Raw genomic sequence first — 26,026 nt, forward strand, 5'->3', positions numbered from 1 at the left:
GATTAATTTTTTTAAATGCGTTTGACTGATGAACCAACTGTTATCCTTTTGTACAAAAATATCATTCGGGATTGCGTGGGTTACATACATGCACTGAACGTTTTTCTACATTTTTTTTTTTTTTTTTGTATGGCCACCTTTAGAAGGTGGCAAAGTTAGTTTTAAGGCTTTGAAAAATTGAGACTGCTGATTCTGGCACATACTGTTCTACTGTTGAGGCATAAACAGTATTCTGCAGGAATAAAGTGGACTCTTTTTGGGACTAAGGATGTTGGCATTTGTCAAAAATGAGTGTTTTTCATAGACTGACACTGGGTGTATATGATTAAGTGTAATTCTTATTATTTATGCATGACACTTTATTTAAAAGATTGTAGTACAATGACTACTACTAATAATTAATATACTACACAATCTCATAACATTTGTTCTTGTGTTCATTTAGTTCAAAAATCCTCTTCTTATGCTCCTGCTGGCTTCTGCTGTCATCAGCATTTTAATGCAACAGTTTGATGATGCCGTCAGTATAACTGTGGTAAGAGAATACTTTTTATGCCTGCTTTAATGTCTTAACTCTTATTTGCTTACCTGCTCTTATTAGGGACTAAAATGTAATCATGTTTTATAATAAAGCATTACAGGTTCAGTATCCTTTGCTGCAGATATGAAATCTCAGTTGATTAATGAGTAATGTAAGGCCCTGGCATGGCATTGTCACAGAATTCTTCAGTTTCAATGGTAGTGATGCCATACTCTCTGTTGAGGGTGGAAATAACATCAGTTCCTCAGCTGCAACATTTTATTCGGTGTCACTAACCAAGAACATTTCTCTGTATACCATGTATCTTACAAATGAACAACAGACCTATTTTGAGACAATAAGAAATGGCAGAAACATATGTGATATATATTTCCTGAGTGCATTTGAAGGTTTACAAACTACATTTTTAGCAAACTAAGTGGTGTGTGTGTGTGTGTGTATATAATATATATATATATATATATATATATATATATATATATATATATATAGCCATAAAATAATCACTATAACAGATGATGTTCTAAAAAAAAAAACAGTTGGCAAAGCAGTTTAAACTGGGTTAAAACACAGCTAATTTGAGCTATTCATCAGTGTCTCTCTGCTTATGTTGCCTATCTGTGCCTGACTTGCTCTTATTAAAAACTGACCATTGACAACCCAGTTAACAAACTCTTTTGCTTTTTTTCCCAAGTCTGATGTAGAACAGTCCCTGCTTTTTTTCACATCAGGACGGCCACTGGCCTTGTAGGTTTCCACAAGCTTTGATCAGAGCTTATTTCAGGGGAATAACATAAGATGCAAAATACAAAGGCTTCTAATTAATAATGGTAGAGTATTTTTAATGGGTGTATATTGCAAATTGAATTCATTGGGTCTGAATAACACACACAAGGATTATGATTTTTGAATTTACATCCCCTTTAATTATAACAAAGTACAAAGGTTGAATAGCAAAGCCATTAGGAACCTATTACCTTCTCAAAACTGAACTCCGTATTGTATACCAATTGTTTTTCCTTAAATTGCTAGCATTTTTTAACTTTACCTCACATATCCACGTAGGTTTGTCTATATACAATACAGAGTGTTATCCCTGTGCTACTTACTCAAAAAAATATTTATATAACCTTTGACTCTGTGTTTTTATAGACCACAAAAATAGCCTGTTTTGTAGCGTTTTAATACAGTTCTCTAGTATACTGTCAAAAAGCAATATGTCGTATTCATTTTTTTATCAAAACAAAATTCAGGTAGCTTTTTGATAAAAAAAAAATTGACTCCTGTCATTTACCTACAAATTTAAAAATATATACTCACAAAATTCTAACAGTGTCTTGGAATTTTAGCTTTCTGTGTGTTTTTTTACATCCTCAGATGTTATTTTCTGTATTTCCATGTATTAGTAGAACCCTTTAACACTTTTTAGCTTCCACTTAACAATACATGTTGCTGTCTGTTAGGAAATGGAATAAGTATTTAGGTATGTAGTTAAAACTGAACTTCATAGTAGTCGCAGCTCTTGGGACAGAGTTAACAGAAAGACATGCTTGTTGCAGTTTTTATTTTTACAGATGCCCTTTATGTTTGTGAGTTTGTGTATGTGAGTCACTGAGGTATTTCTTGTTGCTAAGCAGCATTGTAGAGCTTAATCTTTTATATCTTTATTAATTGCACCATTATTCTCTATCACCTACAGTGCAGCCTTTAATTATTGCCTTTTACAGCACTTCTGAGTCTGTAGGGAAATTTGTGCTATGCAATATTTTCTAGCTACAACCTTTTTAATTATGTATTTGGAACCATTAAGGAGAGTGTCACAGATTTTTACAGCAAATGTAGGTAACATGATGATGCAAGCCAACAATGAGTAGTTAGTAGCTTACTTTTTGCCCCTTACATTCACAGGGGGGTGCCAAATGTTGTTTGCAGAATATTGCACCAGCCTGGGGTACCTACGAGCAGGGGTGCCTAACATGTTGGCCCCCCAGTGATTGTGCCTTTCCTTCTACTTTAAAAGAATTTAATTGTTGGATGCTCTGTAATGAAGTCTTACAAGTGCAGTAGAAGTTTCTGGTGTCCTGATTGGAGCTTTATTTAAGCTTTGTGCAGATAGCTGTAAGAATAAAGTAAAACTTTGGTTGCATACTAATTTCTTTGTTTTTTTTTTTTTCAGGCTATACTTATAGTTGTCACTGTTGCCTTTGTTCAGGTAAGCATATGTTCTCTCTTAGAAGCACCATGTATTTATGCTTTGCATGTCTTCTCTTAGAAGCACCATGTATTTATGCTTTGCAAGTAACTACATATATTGCTAAGATTTACCTGTATTTTAATTTCAGGAAACATATTATCATGCAATAAGCAATATCTTGTATGTTTAACAAATTACTTTTAATTTTGTGTACATAAAGGTTTCTTGTAATTTCATTGCAGTGACTACTAGTATATTTGTCCCTTTTATCTACAATAAAATGAAACAAAATGGATAATTCTCGATCCAACCTTTCAATGGATTTTCTGATCCCCATTGTGTGGCTTTAAAAATATGTTAATGTAAGCTTTTACTGTCCTCTATAACTAGTTTTGTAGGAGACTGACACAGTCACAGAACAATGAGCCCTACTCAGGAGAGTTCCACATGTTTGCTTACAGGATTTGTCTTACAGTAAAAAGATACCTAAATTTCTATAATAAAGAAAAGTCTTGTGTGCCCATATGAACAGACTCCTTTTAGAGTGCAACATCCAAGAACCAATTTAGACAGAGCATAAATTCACAGTATATGTCAGTTTTAAATATTCAAAATCAGGGGTGTTTTTCCCATATGGTGGTCCTAATTATTTACCTGTGGTCATATGCTGGCACATCCTTGCATGGTAACATTTCTTGGGAAAAGTGTCTCCTAACTAGAGCATCGGTGTTAGTCGAGGACTTGGTCCTCCCCCACCACTAACTTTCTAGATTGACAAAACTAGGGCATTGGTTTTACAGGCTTTATCTTCCCCCACTTGAAGCTTTTAAAGAGAAATCACCTAGACCAGCACCCCCCTTTTAAAGACCTAAGACTACCAATAAAGAGACAGATGTATGAGTGCTACAACCACATGGAAGTTTTGTCAGTTTTCCTGCAGGATAACTCTGCTAAAGTACAGACATAAACAAAAAGGGGGTTGTGGGAGCACTCCAAGGCAAAGTAAAACTATAAGTGCAATGGAAGTGCAGCCGGTAAGGCCAAATTAGCTACAAGCACACAAAAGAGAAGGGGCTAGTCAACGCACATTCTCTGGTCCCCAGTAACACTGTTCGTTTAATATCTGTGCCAGTGCATATATTTTCAAAGCCAGAGGTTTTTAGTTACAAAGTTTTTTAAAATAATACAAGGATGTGTATGGAACTTAGAGACTGGCTGTTGGCATAAAATGCCTTATAGCAGTGTATTTTTATGAGCCCTGCAGCCCTGATGTGGTCCTCCAATGGGTTTCTGAGATCCTTAGGATGCAAAATAGCTTCATAGTCTTTAAATTGTATAATGATTTTACATAGTTACATAGGGTTGAAAAAAGACCATAGTCCATCAAGTTCAACCCTTCCAAGTAAACCCAGCACACACAACCTATACTTTCCAATCTATACACTCACATACATGAACTATATATACACAACTACTAATACTGACTAGATATTAGTATCACAATAGCCTTGGATACTATGCTTGTTCAAGAACTCATCCATGCCCCTCTTAAAGGCATTAATAGAATCTGCCATTACCACATCACTAGGAAGGGCATTCCACAACCTCACTGCCCAATAAACACTTACAGTAATGCTGCTCTGAGTCCTCTGTCAAAAGAAACACAGCATTCCTTTGCTTCTATTGTGTACACATGGGATTCTGCAGCAGCTTTCCTTCTCTCTGCTCAAACCTCCCAGGCACGGACGTGAGTCTGCACAGACTGCTTCTCTCTCCCTCTCCCTGCTGTAATCTTGGCAGAGAGCTAGGAGATAGAGAGAGACAGGCAAGAGGAGAGGGAGTGATGTCACAACAAGCTAATATGACAGCTGCTGTCTTAAATACACACACAAAGAGCTTCTAGGGCTGTTTGCTCAGGTATAGAGATAGTGCTCTAGCTTGCCTTATTGTGGCTAATCTGTTGGGAAGAAACTGTATCAGTAGCTTTCCTTTTCCTTTAAGAATGTTTGCAGTAACTATAATTGGCAACTGTTTTCAGACTGTGTTGCCAAAGCAGCCTGGCTTAGTCTGTTGGGCCAGAACTTTTTTTGTAACCTTTTGTAGCCCTCATTCTGTGTAATAATCCCCTTATAGAAACATACCAAAAGAATTTATGTGTTACTGGGGCTCAGCCAATAATGGCTTTTCATAAGCATTGCGTTAAAGAAAAATTGCCTCAGTGCCTACTGAGAGATCCCACAAAACATTAGTCTCTAATTGAACTGGCCCATTATGAAAGCCATTGTACAGAATATGTGTTGGAAGCTTTTAATAGTTGTTTTTAGGGTCCACTACATTATACACTATTGAATCCTTTACATTGTATGTTTGCAATTTCAGGAATATCGCTCTGAAAAATCTCTGGAAGAGCTCAGCAAGCTGGTACCACCAGAATGCCATTGGTATGCTTGTTTTTATGTTATCATATGTTTTTATTATTTTTTCATTTTTATTTTTGATTTCATCATTTAATAAACAATAACAATCTTAAGTAAGGTAAAAAGGTAGGAAAAAGAAGCAGAATAGGAACAAGTGAGTCAGGTAATCAATGGCATTTGTGGCAGACAGCAATGAAGCCCAGACAGCACTATATTTAGTAGAACATCATCTTGCTATTTAGATCAGTTTCTGTTTAGGTAGCTCATCCTCGATCAGTTACTAGCAAAAGGTAAGAATGGTGCTGCTCTGGAATTTCACTGCAGCTTTTATTCATAAAACAGCAGTAGCTTAGGGTTTAGGCAAGGTCCTGACAGGCTGGAGGGTAAATCTTTACATTGCCCCAGCCTAACAGGACCTAGTCACTGACCCCAGCAACCAAAAAACTACTGTTCTGTGATACAGTTTTATTGTTATTGTTCCTTTTTACAGCTTCTTTTTCTATTCTGGTCCTATTCATATACCAGTCTCTCATTCACATCACCCCCTAGTTGCTAAGGTAATTTGAACCCTAGCAACGAGATAGCTGCCAAAACTATAAATCATATAATCATTTTGTTCTCAGGAGGCATTTTAAAATTGAATGATATATAATTAATATTAAAAATTTTAAATACATTTTTTTAGCATTGCAAATGTTAAATTTGTTGGCTGTAAGTTGGTGCAGTAATTGAAATTGTGCCTTCTCTAATTTGCCAATAATTATTTAAATATTTGTTTGTGGTAGCATGGTTTGGTTAAACAATTATGTAGACTAAGTGAAAAATTATTTGAAGGTGTTTGTGGTTTCTTTTTTTCACTGTAGTATTCGAGAAGGACGAATGGAGCACACGCTAGCTAGAGACTTGGTCCCTGGGGACACTGTTTGTCTGACGGTGGGTGACAGAGTTCCTGCAGACTTGCGCCTGTTTGAGGTAGGTGTTTGCAGTCTTTAGTGTGTCTATTAAAAATTTGTTTTTATTGCACAAAGTTAAGTTACACTAATACCCAAAATATTCTATGATAACTATCTCTATGCTGATTGCTCCTTAAAGCCCTAAATGTGAGCAAGGTCTTTATTTGCAGGCTTTAATTTATTAGAGCATTGTGGAACAAATTACCTTTTTAATTACATTTCTAACTATTTATAGGACGTAGTACAAGGCTCTTTCTTTTTATCTTAGAATCCAGTTCCTGTTGTGGTTGTCATGAAACATATATTTTTGTGTTTTGCTTTTTTTATGCCCAAATCTATTCTCACATACAAACTCTGACAAACATTTGACTGTATCCTCATGCTGGTTTTTTTTAACAGTAAAGCTATTAAAGGAGAGCTATGTTGTTCATAGGGCCCTTGAAACCCATCTCCTCAAGCTCACCATTTGCACTGCTAAAGACCATCTTAAATAGATTTAGCATTGTTAGGGATGGGGGCTGCTTCAAAGGCCCTATGATGTAAAAATCACTTAAGGACTCCTTTAACAAAACCATTTTCCTTTTTTTAGTGAATAAAAATTAACTAGCTGATTTGTCACAAGCTCAAACATAGTAATTGTTTTATTCATATATCAAGTGTTTGATATCAACTATGGTGTGTTAACTCATCCTTTTATAGGTTTTATCTAAACTACTCTCCACCAGTTCTTTCTCTTTAGTTATAAAAATAATACATATTAATGGATAGGGTTGCCACCCTGCTGGTATTTAACTGGTCTAGATTTAGGTATCTTTGAATACCAGCCAGAATAATACTTATATATATTCAAAATTTTAGTCCTTTCCTTCATGCAGAACAGCTTCAGCTCTTGGGTGATGATTGCTTTACTCACATGATCCGCTCACTAGGTATTTCAATTGGATTAAGGTCAGGACTTTGACTTGACCATACCAGAATATTCACTTTATTCTTTTTTTAATCATTCTTTAGTAGAATTACTTGTGTGTTTATGATCATTGTCTTGCTGCATGACCCATTGTCTCTTGAAATTCAGTTCAGGGACAGATGTCTTGACATTTTTCTTGGAATAATTAATGATACCATTACTATACCAGAAAATTCTATCAATGATGGCAAGCCATCCAGGCCCAGATGCAACCAAAACCCTTCCACCATGTTTCACACATGGGATAAGGTTCATATGCTGGAATGCAGTGTTTTTCATTCTCCAAATGTAACACTCTTCAGTTAAGCCAAAACGTTCTATTTCAGCTTCATCCGTCCACAAAATATTCTTCCAGTATCCTTCTGGTTTGTCCACATCATCTTTAACAGACTGTAGAAGACGGTCAGCAATATTTTTGTGGGAGAGCAGTGGCTTTCTACTTGCTACCCTGCCATACACAGCATTACTGTTCAGTGTTCTCCTGATGCCACTCATGAACATCAACATTCACCAATGTGAGACAGGCCTTCAGTTGCTTAGGATTTACACTGGGTTCCTTTGTAATCTCTTAGACTATTAGACACCTTGCAGTTAGAGTTATCTTTGATGGTCGACCATCTCTGGGTAGGGTAACAACAGTCTTGCATTTCCTCTATTCTTACACAATCTGTCTTACTGTTGATTGGTGGAGTACAAACTCTTTAGGGATAGTTTTGTAACCTCTTTCCAGCTTTATGGGCACCAGCAACTCTTTTTCTGAGGTACTCCGACACTTCTTTGTTTGGGCCATGGTACAAATACACAAGTGCACTGTATGTGTGATCAGGCTTTGCTGGACCCCATTCTTTAAATTAAACAGGGTCTGTAACTCCCATCTGATTGTCATGTCATTGACTGAAAACACCGGCCTATCATTTTACCTTAAAATTATATGATAGTCCTAGGGATTCACTTACTCCTTCACACAGATATGTTATCTGTTTCACTTGTTTAACTAGGTTTTCTTCATCTACTTTTAGGATTTGTCTGAAAATCAGATGATGTTTTAGGTCATATTCATATAAAATTATAGAAAATTTTAAACTTTTGAGAACCACTGTATTTCTATGATTTTGATACTGACCCCTGAATGCTATTATTTTGTATAGACATATATTTTCTTTGCTGATACTGCAGCTGTTTTATTTTCTTGTTTGTTCAAGTTTCCATTCCAAGAAACAGCCAGGATGAAACAGATTCTATGCTGTGCTTTGTTCCGTATGTGTGTGCTTGCTGCAATTGTAACTGCTAAACAAAGAACAGTTTCTTCAAAAGGAAAAACAAGCAGATACAAAAAACCCCAGTGTAATCTTTTTAGGGAGACCTGCCACCAGACATAAAAAGCTTGATAGTAAAATTAAAGGAGACAGAAAGATAAAAACTAAATAAGCATTAACAGAAAGGTCTGTGTAAATAAAGCCATAAGCTGCACTTTATGTATCAGACTTTCTTCTCACAGAAAAATCCTTAGCGCACAGCACAAGTCTGTGTATTTTGCTTCTCTCTTCCCCTCCCCTCTCTTCTCTCTCCCCCTTTCTTCTCTCTCTTCTTTACTGTAATCTGAGCTACCTGCAGCCAGAGCTGCAGCAGGGAAGTTACTCAGATCAACATAAAATGGCCGCTATCTTTAACAAACTGAGGGAGCTTCTAGGGTACTTTACTCAGGTATGGTTAAGCTTTCTACAGAATAAATATAGTGCTCTAGGTGGCACTATTGTGGCAAATTTATTGGCAGTAAAATGCCAAAAATGCCTTTCCTTCTCCTTTTAAACAGGAAGACACATTTTTTTTAAATGAAACATGTTTTAAACTCATTTAAAAATCTGAGCTGTCAATGCATGCTGTACAGGTCCAAAGTCACCACAACTTAGCAACAGCACCCAGGTCCCTCCTAGCAACAAATTGGAAAAAGGCATACCTCTCCTGGAGAGATTAAATACTCTGTCTTAGTGATCCTGCTACAAAACTTGGAGTGGTACCCCTGCACTGAATATGTGTCAACTCTGCCACAAAATCTCTCAGCCACTAAGGCCAATGCCACACGGGGCAGAATTTATCTGTAGGCCGAGAATCCACCCTATGCTCAAAAAAGTTTATTGATGTGCCTGTACGCAGATCCATTTGCGTTAGCCCGGGTGCAGTTGCACAGAGCGAAATTTGGCTTGAAACTGCTCTTGTATGTGTGTTTATGCTCAGGCTGAGAATCCATCCTGTGTTGCACTGGCTAAACTATGCTAGTACCCAAAGTAGAATTCACATCTCCACTTTTATCATTTAATATATTAAATGTTTCCGTATGGTGGAAACTGTAATGATGGCTGCTGACCTTATTTGTTAAAAAATGTGAAATTTTGTTTCTCTTTGCAAGGCAATGGATCTTTCTGTGGATGAATCTAGTTTAACTGGTGAGACTGCTCCATGTGCCAAATCTACAGCACCCCAGCCATGTGCATCAAATGGAGATCTTACCTCAAGAAGCAACATTGCCTTCATGGGAACACTAGTCAGATGTGGAAAAGCTAAGGTACTTTGTTTTCACATTTGACATATTTTGCTCATACACAGTAAGTGCAGGCTTTGTTACCTGCTCGCTGTTGTAAGCATGCTATAGCATATTTAGAGATGTTATTTCCTATGCTGGTAAACCAGCTCAAAGGTGTTAATAGTCTGTGAAGGGAATCCCCCAGAGGTTCAGTAGCTCTTTAACGTTTTAAAAGCTAGAGGGATGGCACACGCTGAATATGCTCTGGGCTTCTGTATACCAGCTAAGCTAAGGGGTAATGAAAAAACTACATAGAAGCCGATGATTAATTATAGTGGATTTTAAGTAATTTGAATGAAATAATTTATAATTATTAGGTCTACAAATTTGTTATTATTGTATATTGTAAGTTGGACCTTAATGTTAGGTGCCTGATAGTAGTTCACACCATGTGCCATTAACCAGCAGAATAGTACTACTAAGGTCTATTTTGGAGGCCCAATTCTTCAACACTAAAAGGCTCTTGGGCTGGTACAGAAGACCAGTAGCATTTCTATTGTAATTCTTTAGGAGAATTACTCTTTTTAGTTCAGTGCTGTAAGATGCCTAATAGTTATTGTCTATTTCTAATAATGGGTAATGACAAATTATTGATTTTAGTTCTGTGTTTTGGTTTTACAGGGTATTGTCATTGGAACAGGAGAAAATTCAGAATTTGGGGAAGTGTTTAAAATGATGCAAGCTGAAGAGGTAAAGAATGATCCTGCAGTTGATATGCTTATCCATAATGCTGTATATAGCATGGCGCTCTGCCCGTCCTCTACATATAGATGCATGAATATTTTTCTTTCCTTACATAAATACAATTGTTTTGTAATCCCCATAGTGGATAAATACTGCATGTACTACAGTGTCTTGATGCAGTATTTAGTTTCAAATACATATTGTTTTATTTGCTAGTAGTTTGTGCAAAATTTATTAATCTGCTTTCTTCCAGGCGCCAAAGACACCCCTACAGAAAAGCATGGACATTTTAGGGAAACAGCTCTCCTTATATTCCTTTGGCATTATAGGTAATATTCCCGGCTCTGTGCTCTGCAGTTCAACTTTGTTGTCACTCACTATTCACAAAATGGATACTGTTTGCTCTAAGTTTACAAAACATTTTGACCACTTTACATGCCCTGGATGTTTTGGAAACATTAATACAAAAATACTAAAATCATAGTCATATACACAGGAAATATAGCAAAGATAGCTTATAGAGCGTATATATACTTAAAGGGGATGTAGTAATAGATATGTAGTCATCCCATTAAGCTACGGGATTCTGATAGATTCAGCCAGCCATTTTCAGCTGTACAAGAAATCTAGGTAGTCGCTGGCTGTCCTTGTCTCTCGGTGCAGCCATATCCAGTGGGAACAGAGAATATACAGGCAGCAAACAAGCATACTTTCCTCTGATTTGCTCCTGCTGCACACAGATGACTGCAGAAGGAGTGGGATCAGATTACAGCAGAAATGAAGCAAGGGTCTGACTGAGGCTGCCTGTGGCAGCAGAGAAAACTGGATTCATAATTTCAACAACAGTAAGAATATATAAAGCAGGTATATTGGAAAGTTGTTTGTGTTTAGGAATTCTATCAGAATCCCTTTGCTTAATGGGATGTATCCCCTTTAAGAAATACATAAATATATGCAGTACAAAACTTATTTTTGCACAATCAGTGTTTTGTTCTTTATTGAGATCTTTTTTTTATTAAAGGAATAGTTACACCAAAAAATAAAATTGCTTTCAAGTAATTAAAAATAATGTACTGCTGCAGAAACACTACTATAGTTTATATCAGTAAACTCCTGTGTAGCCATGGGGGCATCCATTCAAATGAATAAAGTCACAGGTTATGTAGAAGACTGCACATGAGCTATATAGAATATAATGATGTTCTAAAGAGCTTATCTGTTATCTACTAATTAACCTGTGTCATTTAGCTCTATTTCCGTTGCCTCCATTGCTACACAGCAGCTTGTTTATATAAACTATAGCAGTGTTTCTGAAGAAAACACATGTTTACCAATGCAGGGCAACATTACATTATATTTGAATTACTTTAGAATCCTTTCATTTTGTGGTGTTTCTGTTGCTTTAAAGCTAAGAGGCTGATTTGTTATCAACCATAACTTAGGTCTGCAGTATTTATAACAAAATATATATTTTTTATTTTTAAATTTAAAGTTTTGGTATTACAATTGGCTTTTTTGCGTTAGGTGTAATCATGCTGGTTGGCTGGCTGCAAGGGAAGCACATTCTTGATATGTTTACAATTGGTGTAAGGTGAGTATTTTTAAATAAACGATATCGCTGTTAACAGTGAAAATCATGCCAGGCCCTATTTATAAAATGTTGAACAAGAATTGAATTCTCTCTGTGTTTTATGGGAAGTAGTGAAAAGTCTTACATCAAAAGAATTTTTCATTCTACATGCATTTTATTTTTTTGCAACCCTGACTAGGATTCCTAAAGTAATTTTGCAAACCAGTTGATTAAAGCAGATTAGAAGAGCTGAAGTAGAATTGCCTTAGCAAACCCAGACAACAGAAAGAGAGAAATAAACACTACTTTCAGCTGCAAATACATTTAAAATGAATGTGCATTGGAAAGGTGCTTAGTGTTACATTTTCTTTCATTATAAATAAATAATATAAATAAAACTCATGTTTGTGCCTTTATTTTGTCCATAAACAAGCTTTGTTTTGTAGCTACTCACAAGTAAACCTTCCATTGTAATTGTGTTGCAATAACTTCAAATTCAATTGTGTTTTTGTGTGTGCTGACACCTTAGACTGAAAACATCAATAGGGCAAGGACTAATAAGCAGAGAAATGGAATATAATAATTCAAACATTTTTAGAGGACACAGTGTCTCAGAAAGCGATTTTATTGTCTTCCTTTACTTATATCCTTTTCTTATATAAGAATTTATGCAGCACTTTACAGAGGATGTCTATCATTAAATGGAAAATATACCCCCTTTTTAAGTTTATTCAATTGGGCTTATGTAGAAAAGGTGCATAAACACAATGGAAGTTAGATAGTGTTTGTACACTGAATCAGCTCATGTAAAAAAGGAGGGGCTTAATTATTCTTTAAAAGAGAAGGAAAGTCATTTTGGCATTTTACTGCCAATTAGATTCTCGTCACATTAGTGCCACCTAGAGAACATAAAATGTATTCTGCAGAAAGCATTACCATACCTTAGTAAACAACCCTAGAAGTTTTCTGTTTGCTTAAGGCAGCAGACACCATGATACATTTTTACATCCACAACTGACTGATGCAACCTTTACAAAATTACATCAACAATATTGGGGATTGACTGGAAGTCCCAGTTTTAAGTGGATTCTGTTATGATTATTATGATGTACTTTTTATTTCTAAATTACACTGTTCACATAGCAAAATATTCACATTTAAAATTGTATTATTAAACCAACAAATGTACATTTTTTTAGTTGCAATGTTGGTGTGTAGGCAGCCATCTCAGTGCATTGTGCCTGATTCTGAGCTTTCAGAAGAAGCCAGCGCCACACATGTCATGAGCCTGACTCATGCGGATACTATGCTGATATATACCAAAATTACCAATGCATGTGTCAGGGAGATGCAATCTTACTACCTTCATTGTTCTGATCGGCTGCTAGGGGGAAGGGAGGGGGTGATACCACTCCAACTTTGCAAGTGCAGCAGTAAAGTGTGACTGAAGTTTATCAGAGCACAGGTCACATGGCTTTGGCATCCTGGGAAATTAAGAATATGGCTAACCCCATGTGAAATGTAGAAATTAAATATAAGAAAATCTGATTTAAATGCAGGATTCTGCTGGAGAAACTGATGTGTTTGGAAAAAAAACATGTTTTCCTGTGACAGTATTCCTTTAGGTTATATTTTTGCACCACTGTATTTAATAATATAGTTTTTTTTCTCACAGATATATAGTTCCTTGGTAATGCTCTTCTGCTTTTAATATGAATTATCAATTTGCTTTTTGGATTCTTAGTAAAGAATAAGGTTTAAGGTTAACCAATATCTTAAATGGACTTCTGTTCTTTCCAGTTTGGCAGTGGCTGCTATACCTGAAGGACTTCCTATTGTGGTAACAGTAACATTGGCCCTTGGTGTTATGAGAATGGTGAAAAAACGAGCCATTGTGAAGAAATTACCCATTGTTGAGACACTTGGTAAGAAGCCTGAATTATATTTGGGGTTAGCTCTCTTACAAAATGAATGATTGTTTATTAAATAAATACATTCTTGATAACTTTTACATAGTACCCCAGTTTGTATGAAAGGCAGCTCAGTTTGGGCACTTGTGCTGGTATTTAAACTGATTTATACCTAATGAGTTAAATGATGCATGTTGTCCTTAATTTTTGCTTTTTAAGCATAACTGCTGTACATTTTTAAAAGCATTCCTCTCTGCAGAACTTTTCAGACCTTTTGCACTCAAGCTTCCCTTTTCAGTATTTCTTACCTTGTAAAACAGTTACACGGGTGATTTTATTTTAAAGGGGAAGGCCACCCATAGTTTTCTGTTTCAACTATGCTAGAGCTTTGTGGTGTTTATCTAATACATATACAACCAATAAAGCTTTAAATAAAGCGTTAAACAGTGTGCCATTTACATCTGATGCATTATAGCATTTGTTAAGGTTTAGAGCTTAGGCATATTTGACCAAGGAAATGGAAAATCAATTATTTTTGCATCTCGAGCGTCTAAGACATTACATAAACTGTATTGCTTACACATGCATAAAGTACTTAAAATCTGTTCACCGTGTTCATTTGAACACTTACAATAAAGAACACTTATTTCTTGGCAATTGCTTCTTGCTAAGCTTTTAGTGACTTTAAAAAAATCATTTGGCGCTTTATCAAGGGCAAGGCATTTCCTCAGGCTCCCAAGAGAGTCTCAGTGGCATGCTAAGGAACAAGCAGATCATTTCATGCAAACCTGTGGAGATGTAATAGCTTTTATAACACATTAAGCCAATTTTGTGTCTATTAGAGCCCCTTTATTACTCCATTTAGCTGCCAGTCTTATCAACTGCATTGCTTACATCTGGGGGAAATCTATTATTACCCAGTTCCTTCTGTGATACACAAATAGAGAAGGAAACACATTCGGGATTAGTGGATCATAGCGCAAAATGGGTTTATTCCCAATTTAATTCTTTTAAAGCTGTGCTGGCTATACTTTGTGAGAACTCAAGCAATTAGTCATTTAAGGGACCATTAGCGTCTATTACATTGCTCTTATATATTACCTGAACCAGATGGTTTCATTGTTAGGAGAGACACTCCCTCATAAATGTCTTCTGGTACTTCCTTTGTAATGATGCTCACCTTAAAGAGATACTGACACCAGAAATGGAACCTTTTTTATGTTTATCATAACATAATTGCACGTTACTTATTATTTTGCCTTTAAAAGTATTTGCCTGATGACATTACCTGTCTGATCCCCATGTTCCACTATGAGAGGGCTGCCATATTTGTGCAGCAGTTGTCCGTTAACATTAGAAGCTATACCTGACTGGTTGAGAAGGGACAGTCAGGTTTACGTAATTCAAGTAACAATTGCATAGAAAAGCAAACCTTTTGGCAAAAAAATGATCAACATGACCTATAGGCAACTTTTAATGTACATTAATATTTTGAAGAGTAGTTTTTTAGTGTCAGTATCACTTTAATACTCTATTTATTTATGTATTTATTTATTGCAGACAACAAGTAGGTCACATATAGCTATAGGTGGTTGTTTGGTAACTAATGCACATGAGGCTAGAGGTCATCTATTGCTTGCTCCCATCATCTGCAATGCCAATTATTTCAAACAGGAACAGGAAGTGCTATTTTTCATAATGTACCTCTGGGCTAGGTGATGATGATGCTTTAGAAAAAAAAAATTTTGACTAGCAATACAGGCTTGCAAATTTTGAATAAAAGTGTTTGAAATAACAGACAGCCTATATATTTTTATGAATGTGTTACTTGTCTTGAATGATAACTTTTTTTTTTTGCCTTGCAGGTTGCTGTAATGTTATATGTTCAGATAAAACTGGGACTTTGACAAAAAACGAGATGACTGTGACACATATTTTTACTTCAGATGGGCTTCATGCAGAGGTAATTTGTACATTTAATAGAGTAAAATTTCATTTTAGAAGTGCGGGTGTAGGATCCATTATCTGGAAACCTGTTATCCAGAAAGCTCCAAATTGTGGAAAGATCACCTACCATAGACTCCATTTTTAAAAATTGTTCAAAATTCCAAAACATACTTCCTTTTTCTCTGCAATAAGTAGACTTAAGGTATGGGGATCTAAATTATGGGAAGGAGCATTCTGGATAATAGATCCCAAACCTGTATGTGTATTTTGATGTCTATCTTGTTTGACTAATACTTCATAAGCGATGCATTATTATTTGTCTATGTGAGAGCTGTAACAAAATTACATACTGCTCATATGTGACTGTTTTGCAACATTATTAAAAATGCAAATTGTAATTTTCTTAGTGGAACCAAATATGTGTGAAAACTTTTCTATTTAACTGCAATTCAAAAGCAGGTTTTTACAGGTTTATGGTAATAACATTACTTAGAGAACTTAACGCACTCAGAGGCCATAACGACATCAAGGTGAAACCCAATATAGGCATTCAAATGATTTACCCCTGATTCTTGTCTGGTTACATTATCTTGAGAAAATATCTTTTCACCACTGCACTTATGTTACAAGCTTTAAGTTTACATGGGATAGGTTGTAAAACCAACACCCATTTTTGTAGTTTTTTGGCCACATCATCAGAACTATATTTATACTTCAATGTCTGACTTCAGTAGGGTAGCGGAAGCAAGACAAAGTAGTAAAGTAAGCCAATTTTTAATTAAGGCGTTTACATTCTTTTGCCTGCACCAACTATAGGCAGTTTGTGCTTGTATTACTGCTCATTTTTCTTGGAGATTATTTTTATGCCACACCATGTAGAAAAAACAAACACTAGTAAAATAAAACAAAGCAAACAGACTTCAGAAGATAACATTTATAGTTTATCGTGCCTACCATATGCTTTTGATTACAAATATTGTCACAATTGCACTATAATTCTTTTTCTTATTCCGTAAGTTCTTAAACACATTAAAGGAAATGTAAAGGTAAAAACTAAGTATATCAGAAAGGTCTATGTAAATTCAGCCATAAAGACTTAAAGAACTGCTGGTCAGAGTCCTCTGTGAAAAGACAACATTTATTCTGTATACTTGATCTTCTGTGTCAGACTTCTTTCTCTCCGCAAAATTCTTCAGGGTATGTCACGAGACTGCTCAGTTAGCTCCACCCCCCTCCCTACTGTAATCTGAGCAGAGGGCTGTTCCAGGGAGCAGTGTGCAGGCAGGGAGGTGATATCAGACCAAGCTAAAATGGCAGCTGCTATCTTTAACAAACAAGAGAGCTTCTAGGGCTAGAATGTAATGTAGCGTTCTAGTTTACATTATTGTTGCTAATCGTTTGCCAATTAAATGCATCAGTAGCTTTCTTTCCCCTTTTAAGGGAGTAATTAATCTGGTATTGTGTGTTTTTCAGGTAACTGGTGTTGGATACAATCGCTTTGGGGAAGTTATACATGATGGGGAAATCATTCACGGGTTTTGTAATCCTTCAATAAGCAAAGTCATAGAGGTAATTCTTAATCTTTTCACTGGCCTCATTTTGCACAACATCCTGATGATATTTACAGTAGCTCTGCTAAATATGGTCCTGCATGTAATTTTGTTAGCCCCAGACCTGTGATGTGGCCAACTGCATGCCATTATGCCATTCTGTCATTGTTATATACTATATCTTATTTACAAACTGGCTTAAATATCTTCTTTTATAAAAAAAAAACTATACCCCTGAACAGTGTAGGTCTCTATAAAAATATATTTCATAAAACAGCTCATATGCATAACCCTACTTCATAAAATTTTACTTTTAAGTAGTATGTGCCTTTTTAGTACTCCTAAATAGAAATAGCCATTTTAAGTAATAAACAAACCAAAAGCCACTTAGGTCACATCACACAGAGTGGATTTTGTCATGAAAATGCATCTTTTCTGTGTGTTAGCACCCAGGCCTACGCAGTGGCTGTCACTTCAGATAGAGTATTGAGCGGAGGGCGGATTGTGTGGCAATAGCACATGCATTTATTAATTCAGCCTGCCACTGCCATGTCAAAAAATACAGTTATTAAACAGCATTTAGTGAACTGTCTCTCTCTAACTTTTTTTCTCAGGCAGGATGTGTGTGTAATGATGCTGAAATAAGGAACAATACATTAATGGGGAAGCCTACTGAGGGTGCACTAATTGCTCTGTCTATGAAAGTAAGTGATATGTTTATCTTCTTTATCTACTCAGACTGACTTCTGCTGCCTTTGCTGTTTTTTTGTTCATGCACACCTAGGGGCTGATTTACTTACCCACGAACGGGTCGAATGGAGTCCGATTGCGTTTTTTTCGTAATGATCGGTACTTTGCGATTTTTTCGTATGTTTTGCGATTTTTTTGGATTCTTTACGAATTTTTCGGATCCAATACGATTTTTGCGTAAAAACGCGAGTTTTCCTATCCATTACGAAAGTTGCGTAAAAAGTTGCGCATTTTGCGTAGCGTTAAAACTTACGCGAAAAGTTGCGCATTTTTCGTAGCGTTAAGTTTTAACGAAAAATGCGCAACTTTTCGCGTAAGTTTTAACGCTACGAAAAATGCGCAACTTTTTACGCAACTTTCGTAATGGATACGAAAAACTCGCGTTTTTACGCAAAAATCGTATTGGTAACGAAAAATTCGTACAGAATCCGAAAAAATCACAAAACATACGAAAAAGTCGCAAAATGTTCGTTTTCAAGTCGGAACTTTTCCAATTCGGGTCGGATTCGTGGGTTAGTAAATCAGCCCCCTAGAGTTGTCACCTGGCCTGGGTGGTATAAATGATACTTAATACCAATGTTTCTAATAGGGAAAACAATGTACAACTATATGAAGGGCAGCATTTTTGTCCAAAAAATGTGGCAACATTATACACATGCTAATTTTACTTAGATGTTTAAAACCCATCTGGTCTATTGAAAAATGTGTGCTTCAGAATGTATTTCTAAGCTCAAAAGGCTAAGAAACTGTTAATAATTTTCTAATTTTTCTATAAAGCAGAAGTGGGGTCAGTTTGACTGAAGGTGCATCCCCATGGGAATTAAATAAGTCAGTGCCATTGTTTACCCACATGCAGTTGCCCTATTGAATGCACATAGAGCAGTGACTAGCAGATCCTGGCATCGAAACACTTTTTTACGTTTTGATGCCATGGTCCATCTGTCGCCACTTTTTGCTCATCCAATAGATAGGTTTTCATGCAGCAGTATAAGCTGCAGTGACAGACACACAGGGGCATTTGACCAGTACTGTTCCCTGCCCAGCAGTGTTTATGTAGGTCCTTGGCTTTAGTCCATGGCTGGTCATCCTTTAGTCATGTCCATGGTTGGCCTGTGGCCAGAACTAGATATACCATACATAGGTCATGACTGTGCTTTTTGCGGCAAATAGATATTTTAAGCTATCCAAGGTTCTGACTCATTTTATTCTGTATACAAAGTATTTTCTAAATGATTTTACATGCAGTGTTAAACAGCAGAGCATTTTGCAACCCTTTGTGCTAAGAGATTCATAATGGCAAAACATTACAGTATGGGAAGATGGGCAAAGTAATGTGATACTGAATATTCAGGAGATACTGTATATACTCGAGTATAAGCCTAGTTTTTCAGCACCCAAAATGTGCTGAAAAAGTCACCCTCGGCTTATACTCGAGTCGGGTGCCATGGGTCCCTCTAGACTACCACCCTCTCTCCTTTGTGTGCAAATTAGGCCACCTGCAACCAGACCCTCCAGTGCCATGGCCTAGGCTCCCACTAGCAATACTTATTTCCCCTTACATCCCTCCAGGACCGCGTCTGCTGCCAGTTTGCCAATGTGCAATGAGCGTGGGGTAGTACTCATATTGTTTTTGTTGACCCTCTTCTCCGCTTACAGAGCTAGTGTACTGTTTTTCTTTGAAATAAATATTGAAAAACATATACCCCACTGATGCCTCAATTAATGTATTTTTCTAGGTATTTATTTTGATTATTAAAACTTAGCAGTAGCTGCTGCATGTCCCACCCTAGGCTTATACTCGAGTCAATAAGTTTTTCCAGTATTCTTAGGTAAAATTAGGTACCTCGGCTTATATTCGGATCGGCTTATACTCGAGTATATACGGTATTCAGTATTTTGTAATGAAATACAGGATCATTGGCACACAAAATAGATGATGAAATGAAAATTGCTTAATAATTCAATAATTCGCTAGCGCTCAAGAAGGTAGGGTTTTTTTTTTTCTCCTTAAAGAGACTGAGAGATTGTTCTTTACAGAGGAATTCAGAGATGGAATTCCAGAAGTAAGGAGCAGGGAAATAGGTTTAAAGCTGAGCATGTGTAAGCCAGCCAGTGTGTGGGCTTTGAATTATTGTCCTAGTTATTTTTCGTACCAAGGCGATCAATCGTTTAGTCGGTCAGCCAGGTTAGAAAATTTGATCCTGTTGCATGTATTGTGTATCTGACAATATCCTTGGGGGACCTACAATGGTGTTCCCAGGAATTCATTATCGAACAGTTGGTGTCTGACAAATATTTTGTGTTCAGAAAATCCTCCTATTTGTTATATTTAGGACTTTGTCCTACAATTTCAATCTCAATGTTAGTTCTAGATTGTTGTATTTAAATGTACGATCGATATCCAAACGTTTGTTGGAAGAAGACTAAAATCTGAATGTGTATGGCCAGCTTAAGACCAGATGTGGCAGTGGGTGTGGGTGGTGTAGAACAGTGATCCCCAACCAGTGGCTCGTGAGCAACATGTTGCTCCCCAACCACTTGGATGTTGCTCCCAGTGGCCTCAAAGCAAGTGCTTATTTATGAATTTGTGGTAAGGAGGCAAGCTTTTGGTTGCATAAAAAAATGAGTATAATGCCAAACAGAGTCTTCTGTAGGATGCAAGTCCACATAGGGGCTATTAAGTAGCCAATTATAGCTCTTATTGGCACCCCCAGGAACATTTTTCATGCTTGTGTTGATCCCCCAACACTTTTTCCATTTGAATGTGGCTCATGGTACAAGATGGTACAAGAAGCCAGAGATTAATAAAATATATAAGTAAAAACTGGAGAAAGGGCAAGGCCACACATTTTTTTTTATAATAAGGGCATAGGATCCAGTGAGCAGGTTGTAAGCAGAGAGTACTGGAGAAGTTGAGAAACTTCAGACTATGTTACAAGATCAAAAAAACTGAACAGGGAAGAGGAGATTTAGGAAAGTTGAGATTACTGGTATCTGAAGGGTGAGAGAATTGTTTCTGGATATAATCTACTTTGCTTTTAAGGGTAATGTACTATGAAGAGATTAGTCACCCACGATAGAACTCTGCTACTGTGGGCGACAAATCTCTCCAAAATGCCAAAGGGAATTGCTAGTCAAATGGCCTACGCATCGCTTTGGTTTTCCAAAGCCGCACAAAGTTGCCTACAGAAGGAAAGTTAGTGCGACTTTGGAAAACCAAAGCCACACGTAAGCCATTCCACCAGCGATTCCCTTTGTTGCCAGTGGAAAGTCAATTCAGATATATTTGTTGCCCACAGTAACGGATCTATTGTGGGCAATTAATCTCTACATGAGACATTACCCTAGAAGACGGACATTAAATAAACCAGGATTGTTTTGCCACCACTTAGGAATAATTCTATCTTAGTTGGAATAAAAATAAAATTTTGAATGATTTGATTAAAATGGTGTCTATTGAAGAGAATAATATAATAAATGTATATTACATTTGAAAGAGTAATCATTTATGCAATCACTGTTCACAGATGGGGCTTGAAGCTCTTAGACATGACTACATACGGAGAGCAGAGTATCCTTTCAGCTCAGAACAAAAGTGGATGGCTGTAAAATGTGTGCACAGAACCCAGCAGGTACCATTAACATTTTATTTATGGGATGTACTTCTTTGTAGGAAAGAGAGGTATTTTGTTTAGGTCTTAGATTCTTAAGATTTCTTACATTTTTTTTAAATTCTTTTAATCTGAAATATTGAGAGCTTAATGCATTTTCTTTCTTGGTGTTATATTCCCTTTAGTAAATGTTTCCAACTCCATTAGCATTTACATATTTTATGTGCTTCCAGTTGACTTAGAGTAATTGTCTTTATTTTTTGGTCTTTATTTTTTATTTTTATTTTTTTTAATATTTTCAGTTTTAGTCCGGCAACTTTCCAGTGTGGAGTTTCAGCAGATATTCGGTTGCTAGGATCCAAATTACCTGAGTGACAGGGTGTGGTTTGAATTAAAGATATATATAATATATGAATAGGACCTGAATAGAAAAATAAGTAATATAAAGTAACAATGTAGTAGGGAAAACTCCCAATGCTTTTTCAAAGCCTGTACAGAAAGATAACATAACATAAAACCTATGTCAGCACAGATCTTCCCATAAACTTTTATGAATGCATTTAAACTGTACTTGAACACTCCTGAGGTGACAGCCCCTGTGGGCCCCAGGCACCCAGTCCGACACTGCCAGTTGGTATTCAGAAATATGTTTGAATCATGAGAAATTACAATATGCATAACTAATGCAAATAATCAATCTGAAAGACCAATATGTTTTGTATCCTCCACTTGATAAAGTGAAAATAATCTGTGTTGTTTCTTGGCCGAATATTAATGTAGTTCTACTCTGCAGTACTACTCGGTGGGGCTCAGTGGTTGACTAAAATTTTATTTACTGGGTATTTTTTTCCTGCAGGATAAGCCAGAGATTTGCTTTATGAAAGGGGCTTATGAGCAAGTTATTAAATACTGCACCACATACAACAGCAAGGGCCAGACTTTCCCTCTGACTCAGCAACAAAGAGAACTTTATCTTCAAGAGACTGCTTACATGGGGACTGCTGGCCTACGGGGTATGTATGTAAAAATGCTAAAGCAAAGGGTAAATAAATCCTCACAAGATTTGACCAAACACAGTACCAAATCAGAACCCTAATATGCACATTGAAATTTCAGAAAAATCACAAAATAAGTACTATACAGACACTTTCTGTTACATAATGCTGAACAGTTATGATTAAAGGAAAACTATACCCCCAAACAAAAAAGGTTTCTCTAAAAAATTATTGCATAAACAAGCTCATATGTAAAACCCTGCTTCATCTAAGTAAAGCATTTTCATAAAAATATATTTAGTAGTATGTGCTATTGGGTAATCCAAAATAGAAAATTGCCATTTTAAGAATTAAGGGCCACCTCCTGGGATCATAGGATTCACAGTGCACACAAACAAGCCAAGGCACACATACATGCTTGGCCACATCAGCCAATAAATGGACAGAGTTCTGTCTTTTGCTTTCACACTTCTTCCTGTTACAGTTAAAGCTGCATTATTTTTGGTCATGTGATCTCTGATGGAGCTGACAGACCCTTACTAAATAGTGGATCAAGGGAAAGGATGTAAAAGGGCAATATTAGTGATATATAAATATTCCAGTTTGGCAAGATTCTTTAATAGGTCACTTAACATAGTATATAAACTATAAAACTTTTGTTTTGTTTTTTTTCTTCCCTTGCAGTTATAGCTTTGGCATCTGGTCCTGAATTGGGACAGCTGACTTTTCTTGGTCTAGTAGGCATGATTGATCCTCCAAGAACAGGCGTGAAAGAAGCAGTCAGTACACTTATTCGCTCTGGAGTTGCCATTAAAATGATCACTGGAGACTCACAGGAAACAGCTGTTGCAATTGGTAAGGAACAAAAATAGCTTTGATGCTTTGAGCTTTTTCCTCTTTTTATTTTACATCATTTCTCTTCCTGCATGGTAAAAAAAATTGTGATAATTGAGATAGATAAAGCAATTGGAGCTGTAAAGCAATACTTGGTTTGATATTAAGGTTACAAGAACAAAGTTCTAAAATAGATGATAAAAATATTTATTTGGAATATTGTAGCAATAAATCCCATTTTTTTTTAGCGAGTATAGATTGTAAATTATGAAACACTCGGGCTACCTTGAATATTACTATATGGCATTTGATATATTATATTAAAAGTGTTTTTCTGTGAACATATTATCTATTACAGTAAGTCAGCACAGCGTACTCCATTCAGTTAATTTTAACCCTGTGATTTGCCTGGCACTTTTCTAAATCTGCTTAGCAGAGGCCTCACAGAGTCATAGACCTGTGAATCTAGGTGAGAGAGAACATTTTTGCAGTTTAAAATTAGCCATATGCAACCATTAGGAATGCATATATTAGGCATAGTTATATAGTATATGCTGTGTTCAAATATGCCTTTTCTCAGCACTTCATCACTTGAGTCCTGGACACAAAAACAGACCATCTTTAGGAAAATACTTTAATTACACAAATTCAGCTACATAAATTTTATTTATCTTTAAGAGGTATTCTTTTTAGTTACTCAAAAGATACAGGGATTCAGGCAACATCTCACTGCCAGCTGTGTTCATAGTTCAGAAAAGAGTCCTTTGTGCAGCTAAAGCTGGCCATACACGCACCGATAATATCGTACGAAACCCCGTTTTGTACGATATTCGGTGTGTGTATGGCAAGTCGGCGAGTCGACTGATATCACAGGAGGCTGCTGATATTGGTCGACTCGCCGATCGGCCAGGTTAAAAGATTTTGATCAGGCGCCGTAGAAGGCGCCTGATCAAAATCTGCCTTCAGGGCTGAATCAGCAGAAGGAGGTAGAAATCCTATTGTTTCTACCTCCTTATCTGCCGTTTCAGCCCTGAACGGTTAGTGGCCGATTGTACGATCTTTCGCCACGTGTGTGGCCACCTTAACTTTTCCTGTTCTGCAGTACTTCTTCTGTTTCTAGTTGTGATATGCACATGCAGTACATTGCTGTAGGGTTCAGAGTACCACTGTGTGTCCATCAAATATTTTACTTACCCAAAGTAGCATAGTGCGTGTGTGCTATGTTTTAGCCTAAAGGAGAAGGCTCCAGAAGGTTAACAAGGGGAAGTGTGGCTTTCCATTAAATGACATAGCTTCCCTTTAAGGTGCAGTATGATGTTATCATTGACTATATGATATGTCTCTCGTGGAGGCTTATTGTCATTTAAATGGTTTTGGTTGTATTTCAATATCCTTGAGTCAATAAGTATTTTTGTATGCGCTACATGTTCCAAACAAGCCTAAAACAGTGCTATTTTTAAAGCAAAAACATATTTTTGCTTATTTACCAACCAGGACCAAATATAAAGAACATGCTTCTTCAATGCTTTAGACATATCTAACGTACTGTCTGAACTCATTAGTAGGAATAAGCTGTGTGGAAACTATTTCCCCCCCCCCCCCCCCATATAATTTACATGCCATGGAAGATTAGGTTTGTGTTGCTTTTGTACTTTTTCTGGCTGGTTAAGCTACTTATTTATAAACTAGCATGACCAAGTAAAGGATTTCTGGTATAACTGAGGGCTGTCCAGTTCCAGTCTACCTGAGCATCTGACAAGCTAGGATTTCAGTAGGGTTGTATATGAAAGGAGAAAGGAGCAGAAAGCAATAACACAATTCGCAGTGTGTTTATGGTTATATGGTTATTCACTTGTTTCATTGATCACCTACTGAGACCGGCTAAAATTTTTACATATACAGTGGTGTGAAAAACTATTTGCCTCCTTCCTGATTTCTTATTCTTTTGCATGTTTGTCACACTTAAATGTTTCTGCTCATCAAAAACCGTTAACTATTAGTCAAAGATAACATAATTGAACACAAAATGCAGTTTTTAAATTAAGGTTTACGTTATTAAGGGAGAAAAAAAACTCCAAATCTACATGGCCCTCTGTGAAAAAGTGATTGCCCCCCCTTGTTAAAAAATAACTTAACTGTGGTTTATCACACCCCCAGTTCAATTTCTGTAGTCACCCCCAGGCCTGATTACTGCCACACCTGTTTCAATCAAGAAATCACTTAAATAGGAGCTACCTGACACAGAGAAGTAGACCAAAAGCACCTCAAAAGCTAGACATCATGCCAAGATCCAAAGAAATTGAGGAACAAATGAGAACAAAAGTAATTGAGATCTATCAGTCTGGTAAAGGTTATAAAGCCATTTCTAAAGCTTTGGGACTCCAGCGAACCACAGTGAGAGCCATTATCCACAAATGGCAAAAACATGGAACAGTGGTGAACCTTCCCAGGAGTGGCCGGCCGACCAAAATTACCCCAAGAGCGCAGAGACAACTCATCCGAGAGGCCACAAAAGACCCCAG

At 36.6% G+C, this 26,026-nt stretch overlaps 1 protein-coding gene across 2 annotated transcripts in view; it reads left to right on the forward strand.

Moving 5' to 3' along the window:
- Positions 1-26,026, forward strand: part of atp2c1 (ATPase, Ca++ transporting, type 2C, member 1) — a 50,495-nt gene that overhangs the window by 13,044 nt on the left and 11,425 nt on the right. For both annotated transcript variants that reach the window (XM_002937743.5, XM_018094993.1), the window contains exons 5-19: positions 446-535; positions 2,718-2,753; positions 5,115-5,176; positions 6,016-6,124; positions 9,480-9,635; positions 10,275-10,343; positions 10,591-10,666; positions 11,862-11,928; positions 13,708-13,832; positions 15,683-15,780; positions 17,238-17,333; positions 17,929-18,018; positions 21,592-21,696; positions 22,532-22,688; positions 23,355-23,525. In XM_002937743.5, the coding sequence (XP_002937789.2) occupies positions 446-535; positions 2,718-2,753; positions 5,115-5,176; positions 6,016-6,124; positions 9,480-9,635; positions 10,275-10,343; positions 10,591-10,666; positions 11,862-11,928; positions 13,708-13,832; positions 15,683-15,780; positions 17,238-17,333; positions 17,929-18,018; positions 21,592-21,696; positions 22,532-22,688; positions 23,355-23,525 (1,507 nt within the window). The remainder of the gene's footprint in view (positions 1-445; positions 536-2,717; positions 2,754-5,114; positions 5,177-6,015; positions 6,125-9,479; positions 9,636-10,274; positions 10,344-10,590; positions 10,667-11,861; positions 11,929-13,707; positions 13,833-15,682; positions 15,781-17,237; positions 17,334-17,928; positions 18,019-21,591; positions 21,697-22,531; positions 22,689-23,354; positions 23,526-26,026) is intronic.

This window comes from Xenopus tropicalis, chromosome 6 (assembly GCF_000004195.4).
Source record: "Xenopus tropicalis strain Nigerian chromosome 6, UCB_Xtro_10.0, whole genome shotgun sequence".
NCBI classification, from domain to species: domain Eukaryota; kingdom Metazoa; phylum Chordata; class Amphibia; order Anura; family Pipidae; genus Xenopus; species Xenopus tropicalis.